Source organism: Dendropsophus ebraccatus, chromosome 1, assembly GCF_027789765.1.
Source record: "Dendropsophus ebraccatus isolate aDenEbr1 chromosome 1, aDenEbr1.pat, whole genome shotgun sequence".
NCBI classification, from domain to species: Eukaryota; Metazoa; Chordata; class Amphibia; order Anura; family Hylidae; genus Dendropsophus; species Dendropsophus ebraccatus.
This window is the reverse complement of record NC_091454.1, coordinates 218,673,706-218,697,479: the sequence shown is the minus strand read 5'-3', so window position 1 is coordinate 218,697,479 and position 23,774 is coordinate 218,673,706. Positions and strand designations below refer to the sequence as shown.

The 23,774-nt window shown below is 44.1% G+C and overlaps 2 protein-coding genes across 3 annotated transcripts in view; both read right to left on the bottom strand.

Annotated features, from left to right (window-relative positions):
• Positions 1-285, bottom strand: part of LOC138801469 (vesicle-associated membrane protein 2-like) — a 47,213-nt gene extending 46,928 nt beyond the window's left edge. For both annotated transcript variants that reach the window (XM_069984379.1, XM_069984622.1), the window contains exon 1: positions 216-285. In XM_069984379.1, the coding sequence (XP_069840480.1) occupies positions 216-253 (38 nt within the window). In that variant the 5' untranslated portion in view covers positions 254-285. The remainder of the gene's footprint in view (positions 1-215) is intronic.
• A 267-nt stretch (positions 286-552) lies between these two features.
• Positions 553-23,230, bottom strand: LOC138801410 (vesicle-associated membrane protein 2). Its single transcript, XM_069984246.1, has 5 exons — positions 23,143-23,230; positions 3,369-3,483; positions 3,118-3,276; positions 2,222-2,273; positions 553-1,927 (listed from the first exon to the last, which is right to left on the bottom strand). Coding segments are annotated over exons 1-5 (345 nt in total). The 5' UTR covers positions 23,145-23,230; the 3' UTR covers positions 553-1,910.
• Between the last annotated feature and the right edge of the window lie 544 nt (positions 23,231-23,774).

Below are 23,774 nucleotides of genomic sequence, written 5' to 3'. Positions count from 1 at the left end.
GTATCTATGTTTCCGGCACTCCTTAAGCCTTCTCCGGGAGTCAAATGCCAAGCGTTCAGGTTCGGTCAAACGTTGCCAAACCGAACGATAGGCAAGTTCGCTCATCACTATTCTTTATCAGTATTTTTCATTGTATTGTTGATGTAATTTTTATATAAGAACCTAGAGACAAGTTACTTAGAGAACTTATATTCAGAGAAGTCACTGAGACGTACTGTATATGATTACCAGTATCCATGCGGAATTCGTACATCTCTGCTTGCCGTACGATGTCTCCCACAAGACTCTCGCCCTTTCTTCTTTCTCTTCCTTGTTCCTTGTGCCATCTTCTTATGATGTTTCCTGGTGGGTGGATCTAAGGCATGTGTATAGCGTGGGGAGGCAGGCTACTCTATGGCAGAATTTCCTATGACCACAAGTGTACAGGAATGGTGGTCACTCAGAATAGGAGGAGGGGACTAGAGTATGTGCATTATGATTGTAGTGGAGTTACCCTTCAAGAATTGCTGCCCCATGCCCTCAATAATCAGTCAGGACACCATTTGTTTTTGGTTAAACAACATTTATTTTAATATTTACGTTGTGGGGGGTAGGAGGAGTGGAGGGGAAATTCAGAAAGGGGTAACAAGGAGAGAGGGGGAGATTTACCCTATTACCCCTGGACACACTTGCTCCCTCCCTCCTAATGATACAATGCAGGCAAACGGGGCAACCAGGCACACAGGGAATTCTGCAGAGGCGCGGTGGTGCGGTTGGGTGAAGTATCAGCCATGTATGTGCCTCATTGCCCGGCCGGTTGCAGCTACATAATGGCTGGTCCCATGCAAGGTTTGGGAGAAGACAGGTCCTTGGGGTAAAGGGCATCCTCTCTTATTACAGTCATGGAGTGGTAAAGGTTGGGATTTGACACAGTTACCGTCATGGCATCACTAGTTACATGGTAGTGGGGCAGTGTAAATAATTTTTATTAGGAAGAAAATATCCCATAATAGGCATTACCATGAAGCATCCCATGCCACCTCACAGTGCCACCTCCCTCCTAAGTGGCAAGAAGGGGCTGGAAAGCCAACCTGCTTTCTACTATTATTTCCTGACCCTGTCTCTCTCTCTCCACCTGCCGAATCTGCCCCCTGCAGGGCATATCTGCAGAACACAAGGGCAAGAGGGGAAGCATGACCCCTATCCTTACACTAGATCCCTCCAGATTAGTGGAAGCAATAGGGGGGTCCCCCCTAACTACCCTATAAGCCGTACAACGGAGTATTCAGGGGTCCACATCATATGTGCCCTATCCCTATCAATAACACCCCATAAATGAAAACTATAGTGAGAAATTGGCATACTGAGGTGGGGGAGGGGGTATTTGAGGATTTATATATATATATATCATATATTTTTTATTTTATTTTTTTTACACACATACTGTACATACACACGCACACACACGATTCTCCTCCATTAAATCCTCAAATTAAAAAAAAAAAATCCAAAAACCTGACTCATTTCATGAGGGGGGGTATATAAGAGACCAGTTCCGGGTTAATTGCCCCTCCCTCCCCCCTTGGGGCAAGGGGTAGTGTATAAACATCACGGACACACAGCGTCACGGGAAACAAGGGAACAGAAAAACCTGCACACGGACAAATTAAATATATATATATATATGTGTGTGTGTATATATAAGTTAGGGGAGATCTCCAGTCATTGGGTATTTACATGGGAGAAAGAGCAAGAAGGGACAGCTTCTACACAATATGTCCCCACTTCCCTGTGGTAGGAGGGGAGGGGGGAGAGGCAGGACAAGGGGGAATTATGTTGAGTTTTGTCTGGTCCCGGCGGAGGGTATAGATGATAGATCCGGCGAAGGGGGAGAAAAATTAGACAGAGAGACGGGGAAAGATACGCTGTCCTTAGGTGCTGAAGTAAACTGGAAGCAAAAAAAAAAACAAACAGAAAATATAGAGTGGGGGGGAGGGTGACAAAAGGCAAAGCAAGGGTTATGGACGGGATGGGAAAAGGGGTGCAGAAAAGAGGGGGGTTATTATACAACGGCATAGAGGGCAGAAATAATAGAAGAAGTGGGGGGGAGGTGGAAGAGAGGAAGAAGGAGAAAAAAGCAAGAAAAAAAGAAGAGGTTAGTACAGTCAGCCATATATATATAGCACAGATCACAGAAGCAGGTATACACACACTATATATACACGACACACAGGACACTCACCAATAATTATGATGAGGATGATAGCGCATATCACTCCCATAATGATCATCATCTGAGGAGAAAACAGCAAAGTGTAAGAGAGAAGTAATGGCAGTGCAGACAGTGTCCAGCAGGGGGGCGATAAAGTGAGGGTAACAGCAGTCTACATCAAAGGGGCATCTTCTGTGGTGTAGTTATTCTCTGCATAATGCTGGACCTAAGGCCGTGGTTAGATGGGCTACCAACCACTAAAAACAGTGCTGTAGGGTGGAATTGGAAGACAAAATGGTGCTAGATTATTGGATTTAAGGCCTGTGGAAATCGTTCAGGAAACAGATCAAGGTAGATCAGTCCCATCTGGAAATCCACATTTCATAAACCCAATGTATTTCATACTAGAGGCGAAGGTTCAAGGCAGGAAAGACTGAAGATGGGTGATGCCAGTACCACAGTTTCCATAGTTCCCAGATGTGGTGAGGGGCCGGAATGGGTAATAGATACAGTATGTGTATGGCTAGCCTAGGTGTTATTACACTTAAAGTGGACCTATCAAAACTGTTGCTGCCAGATCAACAGCGAATTCTTCTGTTGATCCAAAAGTTTGGATCTCCATGGATACAAACACGCAACATTCTGATCCAATGGGGGTTTCACACATTACAGTTTCATTGCGTGTTCGTATCCATGGATACCTAAAATTCTGGATTAACAGAGGAAGTGCCTGCTGATCCTGGTGGCCATGCTGACAAGTAGACTTTAATCTTATTTTTTGACATATGACAGGAGGATATCATTGATTCCACCATCTCCCGACAAGTGTCCAGCGCTCCTCAGTGGTGCTTGGACAATACAGCACCATAGATTTCTAAACCATAGGCAATGTTATGGAGGACTGGGTAGAACGCCTTCATACACACCTTGAGGTTCTTCCACCAGTACTTGCGCTTGAGTTTGGCCGCGCTGGTTTCAAACTGCGAGGCTCCGGCCTGCAGAGCGTCCGCGCGGTCATCCAACTCGGACAGCTTCTGATCTCGTTCCAAAACCTTGTCTACATTCACACGCATAATATCCACCACCTGTAGCGAGGAGAACGGACGTTAAGTGCATGGCGTCCATGCTATGGATATATCTTTGCTTTTACCTCCCACCACCGCTCCTCAGAGCTCACCTCATCGACTTGTGCTTGGGTTTGCTGCAGCCTCCTGTTACTGGTGAGGTTGGGGGGAGGTGGGGGTGCTCCTCCTTCTCCTGGGGCAGCAGGGGGGCCAGCAGCTGGGGCAGACCTGAAAGAAAAAGGGACAGGTAAAAATATCTGGTGCTGACTTTGGAGCCAATGTTGGGTTAGGCAATGTTATCCGAACCCCAATACTCAGCGTTTGATTCCCAGTGGCTGCAGAAGTTGGATGCCGCCATTGGGCTGCCAGGAAATCATGGATTCAGCCTATGGCTATATTCACACAATGTACTTTTTCGTAAAACAACGGCTGTTGTTTTTTTTACAGCGATCTTTTCCATTGCGTAAATGCAAACACCGGCTGTTTGTGCGCACAATTTAGCGTTGTTCGCCGAAGCCATAACAATAACAAGCATGTCAACTTTTTTTTGGCTGTTGTTGCGGAAACAACGCCGTTGTTTTTAGCTGTTCACCCACAGGGGCATCTGTGATCGAGGCATGATGGTTTGCAGCAGGATTGAGATTAAGCCACAAATAAAGCAGCTCTCAATATAGGTAATCTGGATAATCTGACAACGTTTACACACTGGGCTATATCTGACCTATAATCCACCAGATAGAATTACTCACAGCAAATAGAGTAAACAGCAGTGCGTGTAAGGGCCTCACCAAGCTGTAGTAACATAACCTCACAAGTGAGGCCAGCGGTGAACGACTACCAGGGCGGTTTATATGCATTGTCTATTTCACCTCATGATTAAGTATGCTTAGTAATAAAAAGAATGAAGACGAAGGAAAAAGAGATAAAAGCACAGAAAAGAGGAGATTATCCAGAGGAAGAGATGATGATATAGAAGACGTCATGAATGAAGATGAAAACAACATAAACAAATTATTAAGGTCAAACAAAAAAAGATAAAAACAATAAAAAGAAGAAAAGGTGACAAAGAAAGCATACAAATATAAAAGGAAGAGGATAAACTAAAGAGGAAGAGATGATGATATAGAAAATTATGATGGATGAAGATAAAAACAATATAAATAAATGAGGTTAAACAAAAAAATTAAGAAGAAAAGGTGACAAAGAAAGCTTACAAATATAAAAAAAAGAGGATATAATGAAGAGGACAAGATGATGATATAGAAAATTATGATGAATGAAGATAAAAACAACATAAATAAGGTTAAACAAAAAGGATAAAAATAAAACTAAAAAGAAGGAGATGACAGGCAAAGAAAAGGTGACAAAGCATACAAATACAAAAAAGGGGAGGATAAAAAAGAAGAGGAAGATGGAGTAGAAAACATTGGATAAAGAAGAAGGTGGATGAAAGAAGGAAGAAAAATGTAGAAGACAGGATAACGAAGACAACAGAGACAAGATATGGGTAAAAAAAGACACAATAATAATGAAGAAGATGTTGAACAACAAAAATCTATTTAGAAGACGACGGATAAAGATGGGGAAGACTCAAAAGACACAAAAAGTAACAGTGAACTATAAAAAAGCTGAAGAAATACAGCGTCATGCAAAAGGATGAAAATGATAAAGATAAAACACAAGATCTGCACAAAAATGATAAAAAGCATCAAAAATCTACAAGGACGATAAATAGAAGAAAAGACAATAAAGAAGAAGAGGACAGTAATGTATAGATAAAGTAGAGAATAGGACTAAAATGAGATGCTGAACTTTTTGGGTTTGGCAAAGCTTTCCAGACCTGACTGCTCGCCATTTTACTCCCTGCCGCTACAGAAGTTGGATGCCACCCTAGGGACGTTGCTGAACTCAAACAGTCCGGCATCTCCGCCCAACGCTAATGAAGAAGACAAAAACAACAGGATATAGGTCAACAAAAAAAGACGAGAAGAATGCACCAAATTAGATGCAGAACACAAAGTCAGTTAAGGAGAGGAAGACTATGGCGATGAAGAAGACACCAAAGAGGAAAAAGTAATAAAGGAGAACAAGGACGCGGCGGCCCTGCTCAGCCAGTCAGCGGCCGTAGCGGTGTCAGATAAGGAATCGCCAAGGGGACCGGGAACCAGAGCAGGGGACAGTGCACCTTTTTAAAAAAATGTACGATGCCAGACTTCCCCTTTAATAAAAGTAGCTGTGTAGGATAGTATATACAGGACAGACCATGTGACCAGCTGCCATACTGATGTCATCCACTCCTATAGGTGAAAGTTACACAGGGAAATACAGTACAGTAACAGGGAGAAAAATGCTAAAGAAAAAAAGCAAAAATACCACCAAATACTGGAACCCGGCCGCCATCTTCCTTATGAGAACTACAGCTAAAGCTATGATAGAAAAGCTGTTTCTTCATCCCTGTAAGGGGTTAATAATCCTATTAATGAGCGGTGAGTGATTACGGAGCAGCTGCCTTATATCTCACATTCCTCCGGAGGTGTAAATCATCTTCTCACCTCTCCCTGATGGGTGTGAACAGGGGCTCATCTCTTAAAGGAGAACACCTAGAGCTTCTATAGCAAAGTGTGGGGGAAAAAATGTCTTCCACATGACAACACTTGGGGACAACCAATCAGAATCCAGCCTTTATTTCTTTATATGTATAGGATAAGAGATGTCTATATTATAATGGCAGCCATGTTATTAGTTGTCATCCAGCTTCCCTAAAATTGGATATTACTAATAGGTGACGCCCATCTGTCTACTATGATCCCCCCCCGTACGGATCATGGTACGAGCTGGCGGGATGAGAAGCATTTGCTGCAGCCCTGATGGTGTATTGTTTCTCCTTGAGGAGACGGCCAGCTGGCATAGGAACACATCTACTGCTCTGACTTCTCAAGGTACAAAAACACTGTCTGCTCTCTGCATTGTTTTGTATTGCAGTGTGCAGCGCCTTCTAGTGGTGCAGCGCTGTCGCTGCGCGTCTCACTATTGGCTACGGCTGGTAACAGCTGAATCAGGAGGACGCCTTGGCAGGAAAAGGCTTTGGAAGATGCAATTTGTAATGAGTCAGAGAAAGCCGAACTGATTTGCTGCGTAACAAAGAATTTAGAAAATTTGTGCGACGGTGACGAAGCGACACGGCAAAAAAGTCAGGGTTATAAATAACCTACAGTGACAAATGACACCGTCGTGTCTTCCTACAAGACCTGCACCACACAGCGACTTTGATTTGAAAATATCAGGCATATTGCACCAGATAGCGATTTTAAATTGAAAATATTAGGCACATTGCACCGCACAGCCAATTTGACTTGAGAATATTAGGCACATTGCACCACACAGCGACTTTGACTTGAAAATTTTAGGCACATTGCACCACACATCGACTTTGACTTGAAAATTTTAGGCACATTGCACCACACAGCGACTTTGACTTGAAAATACCGGGCACATTGCACCGCACAGCCAATTTGACTTGAAAATATCAGACACATTGCACCATACAGCGACTTTGACTTGAAAATATCAGGTATATTGCACCAAACAGCGGCTTTGACCTGAGAACATCGGGTATATTGCACCACACAGAGACTTTGAATTGAGAATACCAGATATATTGCACCACAGAGCAACTTTGACTTGAGAATATCAGACATAGCTGGCAGCAATAAAGCCCCTGTCATTTACAGTGACTCTGTACCGACAATCTGACCCCCCAAACCACTTGTACCTTCGGATAGCTGCCTTTAATCCAAGATCTGTCCTGGGGTCTGTTCGGCAGGTGATACAGTTATTGTCCTTAAAAACAACTTTTAAACTTGCAGCCCTGTGCCAAACGGGAGTATCTGTGCCCTAACTATGCACCACCCCTCTGTCCCTCCTCCCCACCCTCTTCAGCATTAAAATGCCACTGGAACATTTTCTTCATGCTGAACATTGCACAGGTGCCTTAACGATCCAGCCCATGTGCCGGGCTGCCACAGGTGGGGAATAGGAGGCAATCTGCCTGGAGCATTCCTAATGATGAAGAGGGCGGGGAGGAGGGATAGAGGGGTGGTGCAAAGTTAGGGCACAGATGCTCCCGTAGGGCACAGGGCTGCAAGTTTAAAAGTTGTATTTTAAGACATAATTGCATCACCTGCCGAACGGACCCCAGGACAGATCTTGGGATTAAAAGCAGCTATCCGAAGGTACAAGTGGTTTGGGGGGGTCAGATTGTGGGTACAGAGTCGCTTTAAATCTGACTAATAAGGCCATGACAGCCCAGTCTGATAACTCTGAGAAAAATGGTGGCTGAGCTGGTCAAGTCTGGTAGATTCTGCTGACAAATATCTATAGCTTGAAAGTAATTTCTGACAGTATGGTTGCTAGGGATACATTGCCTAACAACGACAGTCCTTTGTATACAAGGTTGCATACATAATGGTTGTATACATAATGACAGCAAGAGAAATATTATGGAAGGAGTTCCCCTTTAAGCAAAGTAGGTAGGAAAATATATAGAGCTATATGTAGATATTACTGTTGTTATTAATAGATGGAGAGCTGTGACAACCTGTGTCATTTCAGATGGAGTTACCCTTTAAGTGGATGCCGTTTAGGCAGCCATTTCTTGGAACCAGCTGCATAATGTATCACTCATTCATTCTCATAAATATGGCTGCCTCTAATGTTTACCCTTTAAATTGACTAACCATTTATTAGCCATTGTTGCACTCATCACAATTAAAGGAGAACTGCTTTTATATTAGAATAGCCAAAAATATAGTAAGTACAAAGATCAGTCCCGGGGCAGCCCCCATATGTCCCACTTCCCTGTGCGACGCCAGCATCGGGTGCTGCCGTCCCCATCAATATGTGCTGTGACTCTGTGAGTGTCCCTTTAACTGTGAGTGCTCGAGATGAGCATTCACAGTTAAATGCGGCACTAAGTGTCACTGACAGAGTGAGGAGCTATAGGCTCCCCATTCTGCCAATTACAGCCAAGAGAAGCCGCTTCCTCTCTCAGCGTACCAATGATGGCACTCGTGCGCTTAGAGCAGGGAGAGGAGACGCCGGACGCAGGCTGTCCTACAGCTAGGTGAGTATATGTTTTGTTTTCACAGGGATATGCGTATGTGGTTATGAGGGAACCAAACTAAAAGTGGGAATGTCTGCATAGGGGGGAGAGTAAGTAGCAAATACCTACGTAGAGCAAAACTAATGGGGTGTTTGTATAGAGGAGAGGATAGCGCAGGAGCAAAGAGCCTAAAATGTTTGGCAGATTCTGCAGAGACGTGCCATCACCAGGAGAAGTCTTCATGATGGCCAGACCAGAAGGAGAAGAAAAGGAAAAGTGAGCGACTCCGATCTGAGAAGACGCCCTCTGTCAGTCACTGGTTGTAACTGCACTGTAATCACTTATATGGTGTGCAGAGCCTGTGCACCATTGGTATCTATTTCTATATGGGTCAGTGTATGGGGTGTATGGGGATACTGGTCTTTGTATAGTGGATGTTATTTAGTATCTGTATGTGGTTACATGAGAATGGACAAAGTGTTTAAAGGGGTTATCCAGTGCTACAAACATATGGCCACTTTCTTCCAGAGACGGCAAAACTCTTGTCTCCAGTTCAGGTGTGGTTTGCAATTAAGCTCAATTCACTTCAATGGAATTGAGTTACAAAACTTGCACCTAAACTGGAGACAAGAGTCGTGCTGTCTCTGGAAGAAAGTGGCCATGTTTTTGTAGCACTGGACAACCCCTTTAAGCGTGGCTATGGGGCATGGCATGACGTTATGTTAAATGTCCCTCTTTGCTCTAAGCAAAAGTTGGAGGTATTTCTTTGTCTCGTGTCCCTATGATAACTATGAGCTACCAGGGCACAGGACCTGGAAGTTTTGCCATGGGGACACCTGCAGAGATGCATTTGCAGTAGATGAGAGGACTGGTGGTAGGGGAACTAACCTGAATCCTAGGCTAGCTATCCTAGCTGGTTATGGGAAGGCTGGGTAATAACCTGCATGGCTTCAACCACATGATGGGGACTCGTCCAGCTTCCCCTGATATCTGAATGCAAGTCCTACAAGTTATGTAGCCGAGCAGCCCCCAATCCTTCCCTATCCTATCTCCAGCCACCTGGAAAGCTGGGTGATGTTCTATATGGCTTCACTACATGATGGGGACTCGTCCAGCTTCCCCTGATATCTGAATGCAAGTCCTATAAGTTATGTAGCCGAGCAGCCCCCGATCCTTCCCTATCCTATATCCAGACACCTGGAAAGCTGGGTGATGTCCTATATGGCTTCCACCACATGATGGGGACTCGTCCAGCTTCCCCTGATATCTGAATGCAAGTCCTACAAGTTATGTAGCCAAGCAGCCCCCGATCCTTCCATGTCCTATATCCAGCCACCTGGAAAGCTGGGTGATGTCCTATATGGCTTCCACCACATGATGGGGACTCGTCCAGCTTCCCCTGATATCTGAATGTAAGTCCTACAAGTTATGTAGCCGAGCAGCCCCCGATCCTTCCCTATCCTATATCCAGACACCTGGAAAGCTGGGTGATGTCCTATATGGCTTCCACCACATGATGGGGACTCGTCCAGCTTCCCCTGATATTTGAATGTAAGTCCTACAAGTTATGTAGCCGAGCAGCCCCCGATCCTTCCCTATCCTATCTCCAGCCACCTGGAAAGCTGGGTGACTATCCCTGTGGTGTCTGAATAGACTATTTATTAAATATACAATTATGGCTGTGGATGCAGTTGAAGTAGCAGGAAAAAAAAGTTGCCATGGGAAAAGAAAAAAAAATCCCTTTAAATTAGACCCTATGACAAAATAAGCAGCAGCGTGGTGTCCTGTGCCAGCACAGCCCTGACCTCTGTGGCCTCCCACATCCTCGTATTTCATGTCACTAACCTCACATAGAGGAGGCGGCCATTTTGTCAGCTATAAGCATCTTCCTATTGATCTGCTGAGAATGAGGGCAGATGCAGGGGCTGTGTCTTAGTATTGATTTTACAAGGTCGGGGGTGAGGTATTGATTTTTCATATTCTCATTTACATTGGTCCAGCCTATACAAAATGGCCGTCCTCACCAGTCTCTCCTGTCGCCATGGCGATGATAAACAGATATGACTAAAAAAAGGATTTGTAGAATCGGACGGACTGAGGAGACGTCTCATAGGTTTCTAGTCACTGTTGTGGGGGGGAAGGAAGGCTTATTGTGTAAGATAACACTATATGGTGGAGTGTCCCTTTAAATCTGCAGTCTTGGACTTGTGGTGCTGCGTCCTCGGATCTCCATAGGCTTCCATCACTAATGGGAATGTTTGGCAGGAAAGTCAGACGTTTGTAATGTGATTAGGTGTCAGGTCTGCAGAGTCATCACCTGCCGGCCATGGATCTCATGCTAAGGGATCCTTTTCACACGTATATATCCTAGATTATACGGCGTATACAGCCTAGAGTATATAGCGTATACATCCTGAAGTATATAGCGTATAACACCTGGAGTATACAGCATATACATTGTGGAGTATGCAAAATATACAACCTGGAGTATACAGGATATATAATATGTACACTGCTTGATACACATATACAACTTGGTGTATACAGCATTTATGTTTTGTATATTGCTCCATACATGTATACAACCTGAAATTAACAACATATACAATGTGGAGTATACAACATATTTAATATGTATACTGCTCCCCTATACATCCTGGAGAATGTAGCATATACAGCATATACAAGATGTATAGTGCACAATACACCCATACATTGTATACAGTATCTACTGTTCTGTATCTATATACAACATGTACACTGCTCTGTATCTATATACAACATGTATACAGCACTGTACCTATATACAACATGTATACTGTTCTGTATCTATATACATGTATACTGCTCTGTGCCTATATACAACATGTGCAATGCTTTGTATCTATATACAACATGAATACTGCTCTGTGCCTATATATACAACATGTACACTGCTCTTTATCTATATACAACATGTATACTGCTCTGTGTCTATATACAGCTTTTCAGTCTAGGATATTGTGGTGTCATATTCTGGGTTATTGGGGCACTACAATACTCAATATCCAACTTCTTGCAAGATTTCTGTGCGGGAAACAATCCCAGATTAGAAGAAATTCCTGGTTATGACAGATTAAATATGAAGCGCTAATACATTGTGTAGACTCCTTCTCACTAGGCCCAAGGAGGCTTAAGGAAGGCCTGCGCCCAGCTCTGAGTAGCCTCATAATCCCTGATTATATACGTATCAACGAAGACATCACCAATAGTACTACCATAGATATATCATATAGCCTGAGAGAGGAGATAGATAGATAGATAGATAGATAGATAGATAGATAGATAGATAGATAGATAGATAGATAGATAGATAGATAGGAGATAGATAGATAGAGGAGAAAGATAGATAGATAGATAGATAGATAGATAGATAGATAGATAGGAGATAGATAGATAGATAATAGATAGATGGACAGATAGATGATAGATTTGCTCACACATATACTTTATATTTTGCATCATTCACATCTCTGTAAAAGATTCACAGCTGGAAGGAAGCAATGATGCATCAGGAAGGGCAGGAGGTCACAGGGTATATAGCATCCTGCCGTGTATGCTCAGCTCTCCTCCCTCCCTCTCTCCCTTGATGCTGCATACAGGGGGAGGTGTACGGCTTGTCACCATCATCATCATCATTACCTACGACAACCTGTAACCCCACAGTCCTTCCTACCTGTCTATAATGTTTACCTATGTATCTATCTATCTATCTATCTATCTCCTATCTATCTATTATCTATCTATTATCTATCTCCTATCTATCTCCTATCTATCTATCTATCTATCTATCTATCTATCTATCTATCTATCTCCTATCTATCTATTATCTATCTCCTATCTGTTATCTATCTATCTATTTATCTATCTCCTATCTATCTCCTATCTATCTCCTATCTATCTATCTATCTATCTATCTATCTATCTATCTATCTATCTATCTATCTCCTATCTATCTATCTATCTATCTCCTATCTATCTATCTATCTATCTATCTATCTATCTCCTATCTATCTATCTATCTATCTATCTATCTATCTATCTCCTATCTATCTATCTCCTATCTATCTATCTCCTATCTATCTCCTATCTATCTATCTCCTATCTATCTATCTATCTATCTATCTATCTATCTATATCCTATCTATCTCCTATCTATCTATCTATCTCCTATCTATCTATTATCTATCTCCTATCTATCTATCTATCTATCTATCTATCTATCTATCTCATATCTATCTATCTATTTATTTATCTCCTACAAAGAAGGGAGAGGTGTGTAGTATTTATCGTAGGTACATTACACTATAAAAGACAGAATCTATTTAAAAATTAAAAATTTAAATAAGGATTTGATCACCAACCAACCAGCAAGAATCCCGGTCTCACAGACCTGTTAGTTTCTCTATAAGAAGCTCCTCCTACTCTGACCTCATTACCTGTATTATTTCACCTGTTTCAACTCATTACCTGTATAAAAACACCAGTCCAAACTATAACACTCCAACATCTCCACCATGGCCAAGACCAAAGAGCTGGCTAAGGACACCAAGGACAAAACTGCAGACCTGCACAAGGCTGGGATGGGCTACAGGACAATAGGCAAGCAGCTTGGTGAGAAGGCAACAACTGTTGGTGCCATTACTAGAAAATGGAAGACACACAAGATGACTGTCAATCTTGCTAGCCCCATGAGGTAAGAATAATTTAATGACTTGAAGAGAGCTGGGACCACAGTCTCACAGATTATCGATAGCAACACCCTATCTCACTCCAGCACATGTTCCGGCCTGTTTAAAGTTTGCCCATCTGAATGATCCAGAGGAGACATGGGAGGTGGTCATGTTGTCAGTTGAGACCAAAATAGAAGTTTTTGCTATCAACCCCACTCACCATGGTTGGTGAAAGAAAAAGAAGGATCAGGACAACCCCAAGAACATAGTCCCAATCGTGAAGCATGGGGGTGAAAACATTATACTATGGGGTCTTTTCTACAAAGGGGGATACAACGACTACCGCATTGAAGGGAGGATGGAAGGGGCCATGTATTGACACTTTTTGACCACTAACCTCCTTCCCTCAGTAAGAGCAGTGAAGATGGGTCATAGCTGGGTCTTCCAGCGTGACAATGACCACAACACACAGGACAGCGACTCCGTAAGAAGCATTACAAGGTCCTGTAGTGGCTGCCAGTCTCCACACCAGCCCCGAAACCTGAAAGATCTGGAGATGATGTGTATGGAGGAGCGGGACACAATCCCTGCTGCAGGCTCTGCAAACCTGGTCAGGACCCCCAGGAAGCCTCCGACCTCTGTACCTGAAAACAAAGCTTTCTGCACCAAATAGGAACTTCTGTTTCTCTATTGTACAAATCCTTATATCATGTAATAAAATGCAGAATAATTATATATAAATCCTACAATGTGATTATCTGGAAGGTTCTATAGATTCTGTCTCTCAGAGGTGATGTTACCGACCAGAAATATTACACATCTCTCCATTCTGTGTAGGTGGGAAAACTTACAAAATTGGCAGCGTATCCAACACTTACCCCACTCTATCTATCTATCTCCTATCGATCGATTGATCAATCTATCTATCTATCTCCTATGTATCTATCTATCTATATATCTATCTATCTGTCTATCTATCATGTATCCAGTCCCTGTTTGTCCTCTGTGACCCCTCCCTTCCATGTATACAGATGGCCCTGCACATCCCTCCCCTAGTACCCAGTATAATGGTGGCAGGGTGTGCCATGTGTGTGCAGCTGATTGTATGTAACATTGACCCATGTGAAGGAAGGAAGGGTAAGTCAGAGCCCCGACCTGAGCGTGCAGCACTAATATCCAGTGTATCTGTGTGCAAGAAGATTCACTAGGTGATGCAGGCCTCATCCTGGGTATCACACAAGGATCTGTTCGGTGCATTGTATATAGATGGGTGATATTAGGCTCTAGTAGGGTGCACTGTATATAGATGGATGACATTAGGCCCTAGTAGGGTGCACTGTATATAGATAGGTGATATTAGGCCCTAGTAGGGTGCAGTGTATATAGATGGGGGACATTAGGCTCTAGTAGGGTGCACTGTATATAGATGGATGACATTAGGCTCTAGTAGGGTGCACTGTATATAGATAGGTGATATTAGGCTCTAGTAGGGTGCAGTGTATATAGATGGGGGACATTACGCCATAGTAGGGTGCACTGTATATAGATGGGGACATTAGGCTCTAGTAGGGTGCACGGTATATAGGTGGGTGACATTAGGCGCTAGTAGGGTGCACGGTATATAGATGGATGGCATTAGGCTGTAGTAGGGTGCACTGTATATAGATGGGTGATATTAGGCCCTAGTAGGGTGCACTGTATATAGATGGGGGGACATTAGGGTCTAGTAGGGTGCATTGTATATAGATGGGTGATATTAGGCCCTAGTAGGGTGCACTGTATATAGATGAGTGACATTAGGCTCTAGTAGGGTGCACTGTATATGGATGGGGGGACATTAGGCTCTAGTAGGGTGCACCGTATATAGATGGGGACATTGGGCTCTAGTAAGGTGCACTGTATATAGATGGGTGACATTAGGCTCTAGTAGGGTGCACCGTATATAGATGGGGGACATTAGGCTCTAGTAGGGTGCACTGTATATAGATGAATGACATTAGTCTCTAGTAGGGTGCACTGTATATAGATGGGTGACATTAGGGTCTAGTAGGGTGCACTGTATATAGATGGGTGATATTAGGCCCTAGTAGGGTGCACTGTATATAGATGGGTGACATTAGGGTCTAGTAGGGTGCACTGTATATAGATGGGGGACATTAGGCTCTTGTAGAGTGCACTGTATATAGATGGGGGACATTAGGCCCTAGTAGGGTGCACTGTATATAGATGAATGACATTAGGCTCTACTAAGGTGCACTGTATATAGATGGGGGACATTAGGCTCTAGTAGGGTGCACTGTATATAGATGGATGACATTAGGGTCTAGTAGGGTGCACTGTATATAGGTGGGGGACATTAGGTTCTAGTAGGGTGCACTGTATATAGATGGGGACATTAGGGTCTAGTATGGTGCACTGTATATAGATGGGTGACATTAGGGTCTAGTAGGGTGCACTGTATATAGATGGATGGCATTAGGCTCTCGTAGGGTGCACTGTATATAGATGGGTGATATTAGGCCCTAGTAGGCTGCACTGTATATAGATGGGTGACATTAGGCTCTTGTAGGGTGCATTGTATATAGATGGGGGACATTAGGGTCTAGTAGGGTGCACTGTATATAGATGAATGACATTAGGCTCTAGTAGGGTGCACTGTATATAGATGAATGACATTAGTCTCTAGTATGGTGCACTGTATATAGATGAATGACATTAGTCTCTAGTAGGGTGCACTGTATATAGATAGGAGACATTAGGCTCTAGTAGGGTGTACTGTATATAGATGGATGACATTAGGGTCTAGTAGGGTGCAGTGTATATAAATGGGGGACATTACGCCATAGTAGGGTGCAGTGTATATAAATGGGGGACATTAGGCTCTAGTAGGGTGCACTGTATATAGGTGGGTGATATTAGGCCCTAGTAGGGTGCACTGTATATAGATGGGTGACATTAGGGTCTAGTAGGGTGCACCGTATATAGATGGGGGACATTAGGCCCTAGTAGGGTGCACTGTATATAGATGGGGGACATTAGGCTCTAGTAGGGTGCAGTGTATATAAATGGGGGACATTAGGCTCTAGTAGGGTGCACGGTATATAGATGGGTGACATTAGGCTCTAGTAGGGTGCAGTGTATATAGATAGATGACATTAGGCTCTAGTAGGGTGCACTGTATATAGATAGATGACATTAGGCTCTAGTAGGGTGCACTGTATATAGATAGATGACATTAGGCTCTAGTAGGGTGCACTGTATGTAGATAGATGACATTAGGCTCTAGTAGGGTGCACTGTATATAGATAGATGACATTAGGCTCTAGTAGGGTGCACTGTATATAGATGGGGGACATTAGGGTCTAGTAGGGTGCTCTGTATACAGATGGGAAACATTAGGCTCTAGTAGGGTGCACTGTATATAGATGGGGGACATTAGGCTCTAGTAGGGTGCACTGTATATAGATGGGGGACATTAGGCTGTAGTAGGGTGCACTGTATATAGATGGATGACATTAGGCTCTAGTAGGGTGCACTGTATATAAATGAGGGATATTAGGCCATAGTAGGGTGCACTGTATATAGGTGGGGGACATTAGGCTGTAGTAGGGGGCACTATATATAGATGGGGGACATTATGCTGTAGTACGGTGCACTGTATATAGATGGGTGACATTAGGTTCTAGTAGGGTGCACTGTATTTAGATGGGAGACATTAGTCTCTAGTAGGGTGCACTGTATATAGATGGCTGACATTAGGCTCTAGTACGGTGCACTGTATATAGATGGGTGACATTAGTCTCTAGTAGGGTGCACTGTATATAGATGGCTGACATTAGTCTCTAGTACGGTGCACTGTATATAGATGGGTGACATTAGTCTCTAGTAGGGTGCACTGTATATAGATGGCTGACATTAGTCTCTAGTAGGGTGCACTGTATATAGATGGGAGACATTAGTCTCTAGTAGGGTGCACTGTATATAGATGGGTGACATTAGGCTCTAGTAGGGTGCACTGTATATAGGTGGGTGACATTAGGCTCTAGTAGGGTGCACTGTATATAGATGGGGGACATTAGGCTCTAGTAGGGTGCACTGTATATAGATGGGGGACATTAGGCTCTAGTAGGGTGCACTGTATATAGATGGGTGACATTAGGGTCTAGTAGGGTGCACTGTATATAGATGAGGGACATTAGGGTCTAGTCGGGTGCACTGTATATAGATGGGTGACATTAGGCCCGAGTGGAGTGCACTGTATATAGATGGGGGACATTAGGCCATAGTAGGGTGCACGGTATATAGATGGGGGACATTAGGCTCTAGTAGGGTGCACGGTATATAGATGGGGGACATTAGGCTCTCGTAGGGTGCACTGTATATAGATGAATGACATTAGTCTCTAGTAGGGTGCACTGTATATAGATGGGTGACATTAGGCTCTTGTAGGGTGCACTGTATATAGATGGGTGACATTAGGCTCTTGTAGGGTGCACTGTATATAGATGGGGGACATTAGGCTCTAGTAGGGTGCACTGTATATAGGTGGGTGACATTAGGCTCTAGTAGGGTGCACTGTATATAGATGGGGGACATTAGGCTCTAGTAGGGTGCACTGTATATAGATGGGGACATTAGGCCCTAGTAGGGTGCACAGTATATAGATGGGGGACATTAGGCTCTAGTAGGGTGCACTGTATATAGATGGGGGAAATTAGGCTCTAGTAGGGTGCACTGTATATAGATGGACATTAGGCTCTAGTACGGTGCACTGTATATAGATGGGGGACATTAGGCTCTAGTAGGGTGCACTGTATATAGATGGATGACATTAGACTGTAGTAGGGTGCACTGTATATAGGTGGGGGACATTAGGCTGTAGTAGGGTGCACTGTATATAGATGAGTGACATTAGACTTTAGTATGGAGCAATGTATATAGATGGGTGATGGTCTAGTAGGGTGCACTGTATATAGATGGGGACATTAGGCTCTAGTAGGGTGCACTGTATATAGATGGTGGGCATTAGGCCCTAGTAGGGTGCACTGTATATAGATGGGTGACATTAGGCTCTAGTACGGTGCACTGTATATAGATGGGGGACATTAGGCTCTAGTAGGGTGCACTGTATATAGATGGATGACATTAGGCCCTAGTAGGGTGCACTGTATATAGATGGGGGACATTAGGCCCTAGTAGGGTGAACTGTATATAGATGGGTAATGGTCTAGTAGGGTGCACTGTATATAGATGGGTGACATTAGGCTCTAGTAGGGTGCACTGTATATAGATGGACATTAGGCTCTAGTACGGTGCACTGTACATAGATCGGGGACATTAGTCTCTAGTAGGGTGCACTGTATATAGATGGATGGCATTAGGGTCTAGTAGGGTGCAGTGTATATAGATGGGGGACATTAGGCTCTAGTAGGGTGCACTGTATATAGATGGGGACATTAGGGTCTAGTAGGGTGCACTGTATATAGATGGGGACATTAGGCTCTAGTAGGGTGCACTGTATATAGATAGGTGATATTAGGCTCTAGTAGGGTGCACTGTATATAGATGGGGGGACATTAGGCTCTAGTAGGGTGCACGGTATATAGATGGGGGACATTAGGCTCTAGTAGGGTGCACTGTATATAGATGGGTGACATTAGGCTCTAGTAGGGTGCACGGTATATAGATGGGTGACATTAGGCTCTAGTAGGGTGCACTGTATATAGATGGGTGACATTAGGCTCTAGTAGGGTGCAGTGTATATAGATGGGTGACATTAGTCTCTAGTAGGGTGCACTGTATATAGATGGGTGACATTAGTCTCTAGTAGGCTGCACTGTATATAGATGGGTGACATTAGGCTCTAGTAGGGTGCACTGTATATAGATGGGTGACATTAGGCTCTAGTAGGGTGCACTGTATATAGATGGGGGACATTAGGCTCTAGTAGGGTGCACTGTGTATAGATGGGTGACATTAGTCTCTAGTAGGGTGCACTGTATATAGATGGGGGACATTAGGCTCTAGTAGGGTGCACTGTATATAGATGGGTGTCATTAGGCCCGAGTAGAGTGCACTGTATATAGATGGGGGACATTAGGCTCTAGTACGGTGCACTGTGTATAGATGGGTGACATTAGGGTCTAGTATGGTGCAGTGTATATAAATGGAGGACATTAGGCTCTAGTAGGGTGCACTGTATATAGATGGGGGACATTAGGCTCTAGTAGGGTGCACTGTGTATAGATGGGTGACATTAGTCTCTAGTAGAGTGCACTGTATATAGATGGGGGACATTAGGCCATAGTAGGGTGCACTGTATATAGATGGGGGACATTAGGCTCTAGTACGGTGCACTGTGTATAGATGGGGACATTAGGCCCTAGTAGGGTGTACTGTATATAGATGGGGGGGACATTAGGCCCTAGTAGGGTGCACAGTATATAGATGGGGGGGACATTAGGCTCTAGTAGGGTGCACTGTATATAGATGGATGACATTAGACTGTAGTAGGGTGCACTATATATAGATGAGTGACATTGGGCTTTAGTAGGATGGATTGTATATAGATGGATGATGCTCTAGTAGGGTGCACTGTATATAGATAAATGACATTAGACTTTAGTATGGAGCAATGTATATAGATGGGTGATGGTCTAGTAGGGTGCACTGTATATAGATGGGGACATTAGGCTCTAGTAGGGTGCACTGTATATAGATGGGGGGCATTAGGGTCTAGTATGGTGCACTGTATATAGATGGGGGGCATTAGGCCCTAGTAGGGTGCACTGTATATAGATGGGTGACATTAGGCCCTAGTAGGGTGCACTGTATATGGATGGGGTACATAAGGTTGTAGTGGGGTGCACTGTATATAGATGGATAATATTAGGCTCTAGTAGGGTGCACTGTATATAGGTGGGGACATTAGGGTCTAGTAGGGTGCACTGTATATAGATGGATGACATTAGGCCCTAGTAGGGTGAACTGTATATAGATGGGTAATGGTCTAGTAGGGTGCACTGTATATAGATGGATGACATTAGACTGTAGTAGGGTGCACTGTATATAGATGGATGACATTAGACTGTAGTAGGGTGCACTGTATATAGATGGGGGACATTAGGCTGTAGTAGGGTGCACTATATATAGATGAGTGACATTGGGCTTTAGTAGGATGGATTGTATATAGATGGATGATGCTCTAGTAGGGTGCACTGTATATAGATAAATGACATTAGACTTTAGTATGGAGCAATGTATATAGATGGGTGATGGTCTAGAAGGGTGCACTGTATATAGATGGGGACATTAGGCTCTAGTAGGGTGCACTGTATATAGATGGGGGGCATTAGGCCCTAGTAGGGTGCACTGTATATAGATGGGTGACATTAGGGTCTAGTATGGTGCACTGTATATAGATGGGGGGCATTAGGCCCTAGTAGGGTGCACTGTATATAGATGGGTGACATTAGGCCCTAGTAGGGTGCACTGTATATGGATGGGGTACATAAGGTTGTAGTGGGGTGCACTGTATATAGATGGATAATATTATGCTCTAGTAGGGTGCACAGTATATAGATGGGGGACATTAGGCTCTAGTAGGGTGCACTGTATATAGGTGGGGACATTAGGCTCTAGTAGGGTGCACTGTATATAGATGGATGACATTAGGCCCTAGTAGGGTGCACTGTATATAGATGGGTAATGGTCTAGTAGGGTGCACTGTATATAGATGGGTGATATTAGGCTCTAGTAGGGTGCACTGTATATAGATGGGGGACATTAGTCTCTAGTAGGGTGCACTGTATATAGATGGATGGCATTAGGCTGTAGTAGGGTGCACTGTATATAGATGGGGGACATTAGGCCCTAGTAGGGTGCACTGTATATAGATGGGTGATATTAGGCCCTAGTAGGGTGCACTGTATATAGATGGGTGACATTAGGCTCTAGTAGGGTGCAGTGTATATAGATGGGGGACATTAGGCTCTAGTAGGGTGCACTGTATATAGATGGGGGACATTAGGCTCTAGTAGGGTGCACTGTATATAGATGGGGGACATTAGGCTGTAGTAGGGTGCACTGTATATAGATGGGGGACATTAGGCTGTAGTAGGGTGCACTGTATATAGATGGGAGATATTAGGCTCTAGTAGGGTGCACTGTATATAGATGGGGGACATTAGGCTGTAGTAGGGTGCACTGTATATAGATGGATGACATTAGGCTGTAGTGGGGTGCACTGTATATAGATGGAGGGCATTAGGCTCTAGTAGGGTGCAGTGTATATAAATGGGTGTCATTAGGCCCGAGTAGAGTGCACTGTATATAGATGGACATAAGGGTCTAGTACGGTGCACTGTATATAGATGGGTGACATTAGGCTCTAGTAGGGTGCACTGTATATAGATGGGGGACATTAGGCTCTAGTAGGGTGCAGTGTATATAAATGGGGGACATTAGGCTCTAGTAGGGTGCACTGTATATAGATGGGTGACATTAGGCTCTAGTAGGGTGCACTGTATATAGATGGGAGACATTAGTCTCTAGTAGGGTGCACTGTATATAGATGGGAGACATTAGTCTCTAGTAGGGTGCAGTGTATATAGATGGGGGACATTAGGCTCTAGTAGGGTGCACTGTATATAGATGGGGGACATTAGGCTCTAGTAGGGTGCATTGTATATAGATGGGTGACATTAGGCTCTAGTAGGGTGCACTGTATATAGATGGATGACATTAGGCTCTAGTAGGGTGCAGTGTATATAGATGGGTGACATTAGGCTCTAGTAGGGTGCACTGTATATAGATGGGTGACATTAGGCTCTAGTAGGGTGCAGTGTATATAAATGGGGGACATTAGGCTCTAGTAGGGTGCACTGTATATAGATGGGTGACATTAGGCTCTAGTAGGGTGCACTGTATATAGGTGGGTGTCGCTGTTGTAGGGTGCACTGTATATAGGTGGGTGTCGCTGTTGTAGGGTGCACTGTATATAGGTGGGTGTCGCTGTTGTAGGGTGCACTGTATATAGATGGGTGACATTAGGGTCTAGTAGGGTGCAGTGTATATAGATGGGGGACATTAGGCTCTAGTAGGGTGCATTGTATATAGGTGGGGGACATTAGGCTCTAGTAGGGTGCACTGTATATAGATGGGTGACATTAGGCTCTAGTAGGGTGCACTGTATATAGGTGGGTGTCGCTGTTGTAGGGTGCACTGTATATGGATGAGGGACATAAGGTTGTAGTTGGGTGCACTGTATATAGATGGGGGACATAAGGTTGTAGTAGGGTGCACTGTATATATATGGGTGACCTTAGGCTCTAGTAGGGTGCACTGTATATAGGTGGGTGTCGCTGTTGTAGGGTGCACTGTATATGGATGAGGGACATAAGGTTGTAGTTGGGTGCACTGTATATATATGGGTGACCTTAGGCTCTCCTCAGGTACACTGTATATAGCTGTGTAACGTGGGTCTGTTCCCATACAAGGTATATACACAAGTGCCATTAAGCTGTACAGTAAACAGCGTCTATGCCCTTGTGTCTCCCTAGCAGGAAGATGGCTGTGTGACACTATCAGGGTGCTGTGTACGTCCAGTGTGCTCGGTGTGACGCTGGTATCCAGTAGGGTGCACTGTGTGTAGGTGTACGTCCGACATCGGCCTCACTGACTTTGTGTGTCACACCATCATCCGGGAGGCTGCTGCATCTGTGTGTGTGTAACACTAGCAGGGTGGTAGCTTACATTGTGTGTGTAACAGATGTGTCCTGCGTGATGACGGCGTGTGTAAGTGTGTGTGTGATGGCTGCCCTATGTGTGTGTGTGTATCACCGGGGATATATGCATCTATAGATCGCAGTGTGATGTGTGTCTCCCTGCAGAGTGTATGTGTGACACAACAGATTGCGGTGGGTGCAGGGCACGGATCTGGGATGGTACCCATCTGTCCCTGGCTGGATGGCGTGTAGGACACTATATACTCTATGTGTAAAGCTATATATAGGTATATAGGGGTGCAATGTAAATATGTGGGGTCAGGGGAGGGGGATGGGGAAGGACACTCACATCTTGTAGGGTGCTGTTCAGGGTGCTGCTGCAGCTCCTTCTTCTCCAGCTTCTGACAAAAGATGGCTCTCAATGACGTCACATACATCCGGGGCTTTGCAGAGGGGGAGGGGGCAGGGAGGGGATGAAGGAGGGGGATGGGGGGAGGGCCGGAGTGCTATATATTATTCATAGATACAATGTGTCACTGTGTACGCTGTATAAATATATATATATATAACTTATATCATTGGACTCTGCCTGCACTTATATTCCTGACTGCATCCAGGTCATGTGTGGTATCAGGCTGCAGCAATGGATGGGGGGTCACATGTGTGGTGGGGTTATGGCGGGGGCAGGGGACAGGGCTGTGACCCATCACTACACCCACTCAATGGCAGACAATGTGATGAAGCCACAGCAGAAATCATATAGAGGTCAGTAAATAGCTGACCTGATATAAGCAGATTACGCTCCAGGAGAAGCTATTATGCACAGTCTGGACCGCCGACTGTACATAGTCATTTGTTTTACTGCATTTAGATTGTCAGCTCTTGGGCATACTCATAATACTGTGTGGATTCTCAATAACGTTGTCACACTTATCAGCCAACTTTCCCAGAATCCTGATGGTAAATCCGTCTAGATATCTT